General features: G+C 38.4%; 1 protein-coding gene across 4 annotated transcripts; it reads left to right on the forward strand.

The window, feature by feature from the left end:
• The first annotated feature begins 682 nt into the window (after window positions 1–682).
• Window positions 683–4,383, forward strand: LOC123965913 (coxsackievirus and adenovirus receptor homolog). 4 transcript variants are annotated; one of them, XR_006823808.1, is made up of 4 exons: window positions 683–817; window positions 1,627–1,962; window positions 2,131–4,112; window positions 4,269–4,383. XR_006823808.1 is itself a non-coding variant. In XM_046042221.1 (4 exons), the coding sequence occupies exons 1-4, from the start codon at window positions 760–762 to the stop codon at window positions 3,963–3,965; spliced, it is 489 nt and encodes a 162-aa protein (XP_045898177.1). In that variant the 5' UTR covers window positions 683–759; the 3' UTR covers window positions 3,966–4,383. The 4 variants fall into 4 exon arrangements, 3 of the variants coding, with proteins under 3 accessions (XP_045898177.1, XP_045898176.1, XP_045898175.1); XM_046042221.1 differs by having other exon boundaries at window positions 2,131–2,220; window positions 3,961–4,383; XM_046042220.1 differs by having other exon boundaries at window positions 2,131–2,220.
• Window positions 4,384–8,783: the final 4,400 nt, after the last annotated feature.

The following is an 8,783-nucleotide window of genomic DNA, read 5'->3' on the forward strand; positions in this document are numbered from 1 at the left end:
CCCACGCGCCTCTCACTGAAGATGAATTACGAGGTGCGTAAAACGCTTCCCTTGTGAAAAGGTCTTATAGCTGTGGTGCAGATTGCGGTTTCAAAAGGAAGCCGAGGCTTACAGAGTTTGTAGCTCTTATTTGTGTAAACAATAGAATAAATACATAAACAACTTGCGGAGAGAGAAATTCTCAACCAAATGTTTGATGTCTGTGTGAATGTGGCGGTCAGGTAACGTTAAATCTGCGTACTGTCTTTATTTCTTGCACCTGGGGCGAGTTCAGCGCGACAAAACCTTTTTTTGTGTGTGTACGCAAGCGCACTGCGTCTTCCGGCCTTTTTAACACTTGTGTTTACAAACGTGTCGCAGCTGACTGGGTAAAACCTGTTGACACCTCGAAGCCCGTCGCACAACTTTGCACAACGTTGCAAGGAAACATGTCGTTCAATCCGAAAACGTTGCAGAATGTTTTGGGATTGAACTCGCCCTCTGGTTTTCATCTCATCTCACTGGATAAACAGCAGGGCAGAGCGCAGTTTCCAAACGTTTGCAACGTTTCCAGGTTGAACTGCATGTTTGCTTGAAACGTGTGCAACCATAGGCTGTAAAAAGTTGCAACGTTGTACAAGAGTTTCGAGTTATCTTTTCTCCCATTGGGTAGACTCAGATGTTGAAATCAGACAAGCACAGGCGCTAAACTCCGCCCTTCGTTGCCGATTCTAACAACAGCAGCAGAAGGGAACAGCTGGCACGACTCTGTCAGCTAAAATGTCGCTCGTGGTTTTCTTCTGTTTCCTGATCCTCTCTCTGGTCTCTGCATCTGAAGGTGAGCTGCGTCTTTGTGAGCGTGTGTAGGTTGGATCAGCACAGGCAGGTAGCAGGGATTGTCTGAGCCACAGAGCGCTGCAGGTGAGTTAAAAGGTGCAGCTCCCCGACACGCAGTTAACTCATGACTGTGAGGTTCCAACTCATGGCCCAAAAAGGAGAACAACAAACGCACGTGTACATTTACAATCAACCATGATTTCAGTTACATGCTAAAGTTGCTGTTAACTTGTCTGTGGTCCGCAGGCAGAACACCATAAATTTTGATTTACGGTGGACAGACAGTAACATTACAGAGTTTCTTTAGCTTGAAATAATCCCATATTTTGGACATTTATTAATCGATTTTATGGATTTAATCGAAATCGTTTCAGCCCTACAAAATCGAGCTGTGTTTCACGATCTATGTGCAATGAAATGTTGTGAAGTGGCGTTTGAGATGGCACGACAAAATTATGTCCCCGACCCCCCTGTGGCTCAACTTACCCCTCATTGTGGGCAAGCTGATCTTTTTTTGGTAAGTCAGATTTTGAAAACTGTTCATTTTGGATCCAAAGTGATTCTTCACGAGGATGCACCAAAGTAAAACTTGCTCAACTTCCCCCGCTCTTCCCTACATGACATTTAAGCAATCAGGCCTCTGGAGGAAGCGGACTAGAACCTGGTTACCGCAGTGCATCTGATGAACAAACTTTATGCCCAAACAAATCTTCAGCATCTCCTTCTTGTTGAGCTGCTTGAATCTTTTTAAACTAGTTTTGTTTTCTAACTAATTCAGGATTTTCTTTTCTTTTCTGTTTTTGTTTTTAGATCAGCGAGAGATAAAAGTGAATCCTGGACAGGACGTCTCTCTTCTGTGTCAGGGTCCCAGAAATGCCTCTGTCAAACTTTCAGAGTGGACCAGACCTGACCTGAAGTCAGACGGTTACGTTTTCTTTTACCGAAACGAGCGGCCGTATGAAAACTTCCAGCATGAATCTTTTCATGGTCGAGTGGAGCTGAGAGATCCAGAGCTGAAGGACGGAGACGCTTCTGTTGTCCTGAAGAACGTCACCTTCAACGACACTGGAACATACGAGTGTCGGATTGTAACTAACGCACGACAAGAGATCAAGCACCTGATCGACCTGAAGGTTACAGACTCAGGTGGGTTAGTAGAGTCCAGACTCCTCAGGTGGGTTAGTAGAGTCCAGACTCCTCAGGTGGGTTAGTAGAGTCCAGACTCCTCAGGTGGGTTAGTAGAGTCCCGACTCCTCGGGGGGGTTTGTGAATTTCAGATTTGCTGATAATTCACACCTGTTTTCTGCTCTGCAGATCACACAGCTGGAAACAAGGATGGAGGAAACAAAGAGGGAGGAAACAAGGAGGGATTTCCTAGCATCGTAGTTGGACTGTCAGTTATTGGTGTGCTGCTTTTTGTTGTTGTTGTTTATATTTGTAGAAGAAATAGAGTTCATCAGAGCATGATTCATACACACCTTATAATAACAGGTGACCCAGTGAGCTGAACAGCTAGTAATTATTGCAAAATTCAGGGTTTTCGCTGAGGTCTTGAAAAGTCTAAAATTTCAAAATCAAAATTTTAGGCCTTAAAAACTCTTAAATTCGCTGAGGTTTGTGTTTTTAAATAATTTTAAACAGGTCTTAATTTTCCTACATCCACGTAACGCTACCTCTAATGCGTGGTAGTAGTGACGCATGCGTAGCAGAAGTATAAACGGTTGGGAAAAACACTTTTTAAACCTTATTTTGGGGCAAAGTCGTCAAACTTTTTCAGCAATTTTTATGAGATTTTGCTGCTGATTCCATTCATGTAGTTTTTATGTCCCGGAGACCATTAAAAGTGCAGTTCTGACTCATTGTCGCCTGTGGCGAGTTCAGCACCTACAAAACATGGCAAAATGTTTTCAATGGAAAAGGTGGTTCCCTGAACACCCTATTGTGTAAACAAGCGCACTGCATTTTCCTGCCTTTTTAATGCCGTTGTGTTTACAAACTTGTTGCAGCTGATTGGGTAACACCTGTGACACGGCCACCAAAAAGAGCTACAATATAGGACTGGAAAAGCACTAAAATAGATCTCCTTTAAGTTGTCAGGTCACTGCTCTGTCCTTTACACATACTGTACATCTTGATAGTGAAATTTAAAGGAAAAACAGTGGTGACGGTGAGGTTAGTAAAGCAAATTAGGCTAACAAGGAGATTATTCTTTTGGATTTTAATGAACAAATGAAGGCAAACATGAACAATCCTATCTGTAATGATTCATTAACCAGATTTCCCCTAAGGCTGCGGCTCAAAATGAGCACCAAGCTGTTTTGAGCATCAGCACCTAAACTATGAATGAAAAATCAATGTGAAGAGCATCAAAGCTAACCAAATAACTTTTCCCAGATGCAATATTAATTCCTCCCCAGTAGACTTATTTTGCAAGTTTAGCTTTTGGGGTGGAGTTAATTCAAAATTTGCTCTAGTTTTTCCAACTTATTATTCGCAGATGTGGTAATAATAATGGACTAAAATGAATTGCATATTTCTTTATTGGAAAAAAGGAAAATGTGTTTTCTTACATACATGTTGTATTGGTGTTATATATCCAGAGATGAAGCACAGCCCACTTTGCAAGCGCAGAAAAATTAGTTTGCTGCGACAAATCCATCATTAAGGGAAACAACAAAATGACTATTCAGTAATTTAAGTAATCGCAATGTTGCAGCCATCACATCGTTGGAGCTGAAACTAGACACGATAACACTGAGGAACAGGTGGAAATACCTTTATTTTCTTAGAATATCATGAGAGGACGGGACTGTCCCAGAGCAGCACAGCAGCTCCAGACAGCGACACTCACAGCTCTCCTGCTGCTACAGCTGACATCACAACAACAGCAGGTCATCAGCTAAGCTGTATGTTCGCACAGCCCTATTGTCACTGCTGTTTACATTCTCCCCAGAGCAAATCAAAAAATGCACTGCAGAATGTTCTGGGCGAATGTCTAGACTTGAAATTGTAGGCCTATGTTTTGTTGGGTTTTGTTTACTTTGTAGGCCTATATTACCATATTTAGATACACATATAATTGCTTGAAGACGGTCCTTTTATTATTACCTGGAATGTTATTTATGTTTGTTAGTTTTGTTCTAGTTTAAGGTTTTACCGTTTGCCTGAGCAGTCCCTGCCTCTATGAGAAAAAGCAAATTGATATTTACATATACAGTATATATTATATACTGTGTATTACAGATAATCAATGCTTTAAGGGACACAATTAGAAATTAAGAACGACACATGCCAAGGTAGTATTATTTACTTTTTATCTTTCATTGTTTTTTCTTGCACTGCCCAGATGTAAGCATACTACCTCAAAGGCTTAATGGATGTCACAAGAAGACATTCACAGTGTTAACACTGATTTAAAAAAAAGAACAATTATGTTTTTGTTCTTTCAACAGGCCTGCCGGACCTCGTAAAATGTCAATGTTCTGCAGCCAAAGCTTGTACATTTAGTGCCAATTGAAATAATGTATAATCTATATGTTGAATAAAATTTGACATTGCATTTATAAATTTAGCTGACACTTTAATCCAAAGCGACTTACAATTGCTATATATGTCAGAGGTTGCCCATCACCACCCCCTACATTATGACATTTCTGATTTGAGTTTGTTGTCAGAGCTGCTAAGAGTTAGAACAGAAGGACATGCAGGTTTAAATCTGAGCTGAAGAACAAATGTCTCTATTTTTAAATTGTCTTTTGTTTATTGCCACATGATTTTTTTTTAATATAAAAAGACAAAGTATGCTGTGGCCCTAGATAACAAGGTTGCAAATAGCTAAACCATAAACATGAAATACCAATTGAAATGAACAGCATTAAAGATATTTGTATCAATAACTTGTAAACGTATGTCATCTAATGTTGCTAACATACTTAGCCTATAATTGGCTTTTATTTTGATATATATACTTATTTTATCTAGTGGCAGGAAAGGGCCGACCCAGATGTCCTTCTTCAGCATCAGGAGTCTACCTAATGTTTATGCATTTATGCAAATTACTGAGTTTGAAGATATCTCCAAAAATATTCTTACTAGTTGCTATTCAAGTTACAGATATCTTCAATTTGATCTCTGGTACTTATTCCATTTTTAGATAGTAACTAATGGAATAGTTACTAGTAACTAATAAATAAGTATATGTAATAAATGTTAAAACGGCTTGCATACTCTGAAGCTGCTGTTTGTATTCTCTAAAATCATCATGCTCAGATACTAATCAAAACATGTGTTATTAAATTTACACAGTATACTGAAATGTCTGAGGCCTTCCACCATTATACATAAACCCTAATAACTTTTAGCTTTTAATTTGGGAGGATTGCACTTCCTCTTTACAATATCTGTTACTGCATTTTAATGTATTTATTGTAACTTTGCACAACTTTGCACAAAGTGATTTACAATAAATGCAGTGCTCTGAAACAGAGCATAAATAAATAAAAGTCTGAAGCCTGAAAAGCTTACAGACACAATTTAAAAAAAACAAAACATTAAAGAAACATCTGATCCATAATAAAAATGATAGTTGAAGAAATGAAACAGAGGTTTAAAGAGAAAAATAAAAGTACTCTCAGTTAACATTATCCTGTTTGTGACACCAGTTATTTATTATATAACATGTAACTCTCAAGTTTTCACTTTACAATCTTCAGCATGTGAAATCTTAAATGAGTTTTACAGTCAGAACGTGTTTTTATCTGCTCTGTAAAGCTCAGGGAGCTCGTTAATAACATGGAAATGTATGAGTAATGTTGAGTATATTGTGTAAACAGTACTCACTTTTGTTGCCAGCGGTTTAGACATGCTTTATTTTGAGGGGACAGCAAATTTACACTTTTACACAAGCTGCACACTCACTGCTTTACATTGTAGCAAAGTGTCATTTCTTCAGTGTTGTCACATGAAAAGATACAATCAAATATTTACAATAATGTGAAGGGTGTTGTCACTTTTGTGAGATACAGTGTATACAAATATTTACACAACCTGTATACTATACTATTTATTATTATTTATTTGTAATTTTTGTTACTCAGTTCCTGTTCACATTTTATATATTGTTTATACTATATCATTTTAAACTACCTCATGTACATAATAACAGCTGCACAAACATGTTTATTCCAGCTTCCTTTGCACTCTGCTCCATTACACTATTATCTCGTAATTTTTTAGCCTACATTCATTAGTAGGCCTACCTGTTAAATTCACCTACAGAGATGGTTTGAACCCACGAACACTGTGTCAAAGCCCTGATCATCAAAGTAAACACTTAATAAATTGGGCATTAACACATTAGCTGACGTGCATTTACTGATTGTCAGCTTTGTTGCATTACATTGTCTTCACCAGCAGATGGTGGTGTGTTTTTTCTGAATGAAGCATTGAGTACTGAACTATTTTCATCACAGTTGTGTGTACATAACATTGCATTTATTCATTTGGCAGACGCTTTTATCCAAAGAGGAAAAACCTAAAAGCGTCAACACAGCACAAGATCTGACAATGCATACTAGTAAGAGCTAATGTGTGTAACAGACTTTGCTGCACGATGGAGGACCCTCTTTTCAAATGTGAGTTCTGTGTGTCTACACCTCTAAATATGTAGGATTTTTAAATTACAAAACTACACTAACATTTCTAGCCATACACACCATACACAGGCTAACAACGTGGCGTAAAGATTATATTGTTTAATAAAACATTCTCTTTTCTGATAGATATAACATTTATAGCAATACTTGGGCGTAAAACAGTACGTGATAAAGGAATATGGCCTCTTCTTAGAAAAACAAGTTCAATACAAGGACAGCAGTCATAACACGCCTGACCTTTGGATATTAACACAGTTAGAGGAACTTCTCTTATAACAGTCTCACTTTTTCTGGCGGTTTCAGGAACCTGTGGTCTTAAAGATAAAGACAGGTTGCCCAGCAGCTGCTGTAGGAAATATGAGTTAGAACAAACAGTGCGTAGGATCTGATACATTATTATAATAGACGTTACTGGGTCTTTCAGCAGGACCTAACATGCCACCAAAGTTGTGAGAACAGACAACAACATAAGAGTCTTGGAGTGGCTGACCGAGAGACCTGTCAGGAGGAACGGACTAAAATCAACAAAGAAGTTCGTTGAAGGAGTGTACAAAAACTCTTGACCCACTAAAAGTCTGTTCTAGTAATAAAATTGCAGGGAAAGTTTATATTTATAGCAACAACAAGGAAAACAGATCATTCATTATAGTTTATTAGCACCGTGAGTAGAGTTTGTTCATGTCAGCACCGTCCACTGTTCAGCATGTTAGAGGTCTGATTCATTGTTTTTACATTTTAATGTAAAATCATGTTTTGAAGGGGAAAAATTAAGATTTAGTTCACGTGAATTGTTGCATTTAAGATTCATGATGTCTTGTTACAGAACAGAAAAACAACTAATCGGTGAAGTCAGGGAGCTTTTCGGTGAAACTAAAAACAACCACGGTCTCACAACAAATAAATAACACATGAGATAATTGTTAAAGACATAATGTGAACATTCCCAAGCTGGAATAAGTGGTTTCTGTTCTCCCCATTCTGCTGACAGTTTGTGCTTCATCCCAAGTGACTTATTAAATCCTTCTGTTAAGTTAAAGAGATCTCCACTTGATGAACTGGTGTCCTGAAGAATAAAGACAAGAAAATGCTTTATTGGTTCTCAGAGGGGGCATAAGAACTGAAAGAAATACAGAGAGAATAAGAGGTGTAGCCTATAAAACTGAAATAGAATAGATGCAAAAACAGAAACTATACAAGAAAAATTACAAGGCAAACGTTTTAGTGATGTGATTGTAGCAGCAGAGTCAGAAAGTTGCCTATAGGAAACGGTGTATGTAACAATAAAACAAGAAATTCCCCGTGCACAGCAACAACAGCCAGGTGCTGGTAGAGCGCAGGATAAGGTTATAAAAATAACAAAACAAGCTACACTGTAATGACTTTACTCCATTTATTGTGAGCGACTTGTTTCGCCCGTTGCTTCTTCAGGCTCACAGAGGGAAAATACTAAAACACTCACAGGTGTCACAACCTGGCTGAAGGGTCATGACAAAAGAGGGAACAAGGCAGCGTAAGTGATCGAAAAGTGCTTTATTTAACTAAAGTGTAACCTAAACATAACTATTTAAATATAAGGTATGTGTATCTGTAAAGTCAATAAAGCAAAACAAGACAAAGCAGTCGGTGCGATCAGGATCATAAAACACTGTTTTTAATGGGCAAAAATCCATCAGATGAATGTTTGGAATGTAAATCCACATGTGCTGCTACACTGTAGGAAATACAGGGATGAGAGGATGAGGCTAAATCAAAAGACAAGTCAGGCAGGAAGGAAGTGGAGATGGAGCAAAGGATCCACAGAAAGCTGGTGTACAATATCTGAAAATGTAGGGATATATAATAGGATTTAGTTTTAGTTTTTTAGTTTGATTATTTGTTTTAGTTTGTTTCTTGTTTATTTATTTATTTATTTATTTATTTATTTATACTCCGATGCGGTAGGTGGCAGTATGCACCTTTACAAGTCATGGTTGTAATCTGCCATAAAACAAAAAGAAGAAGAACAACAAGTCATTCAATGTGGAGAGCACGAGGAGAAGTGATACACGCAGGGTTTCCCACCTTGTCTGGATCTGATCTGCGTCTGTTCTGGATCTGTTCTGGGTCTGTTCTGGATCTGATCTGCGTCTGTTCTGGATCTGTTCTGCGTCTGTTCTGCGTCTGTTCTGGATCTGTTCTGGATCTGTTCTGCGTCTGTTCTCTGCAGTGACGGATACCGATAAGAAGCAGTTTCTTCCCCAGAGACCAGCAGTTTCTACCTGAGTGGACGATGAGTGGGTGAGTAACTCAGTTTATTGACCGGCCAGGACACAA

Source organism: Micropterus dolomieu, unplaced genomic scaffold, assembly GCF_021292245.1.
Source record: "Micropterus dolomieu isolate WLL.071019.BEF.003 ecotype Adirondacks unplaced genomic scaffold, ASM2129224v1 contig_11825, whole genome shotgun sequence".
In the NCBI taxonomy this organism is placed as follows: Eukaryota; Metazoa; Chordata; class Actinopteri; order Centrarchiformes; family Centrarchidae; genus Micropterus; species Micropterus dolomieu.

Excerpts from the sequence above, each read along its gene's own strand:
- LOC123965913 (XM_046042219.1), top strand. The coding sequence starts at position 760 with ATGTCGCTCGTGGTTTTCTTCTGTTTCCTGATCCTCTCTCTGGTCTCT. Across the intron at positions 818-1,626 it reads TCTGGTCTCTGCATCTGAAG|ATCAGCGAGAGATAAAAGTG; the intron begins GTGAGCTGCGTC and ends TTTTGTTTTTAG. Across the intron at positions 1,963-2,130 it reads CCTGAAGGTTACAGACTCAG|ATCACACAGCTGGAAACAAG; the intron begins GTGGGTTAGTAG and ends TCTGCTCTGCAG.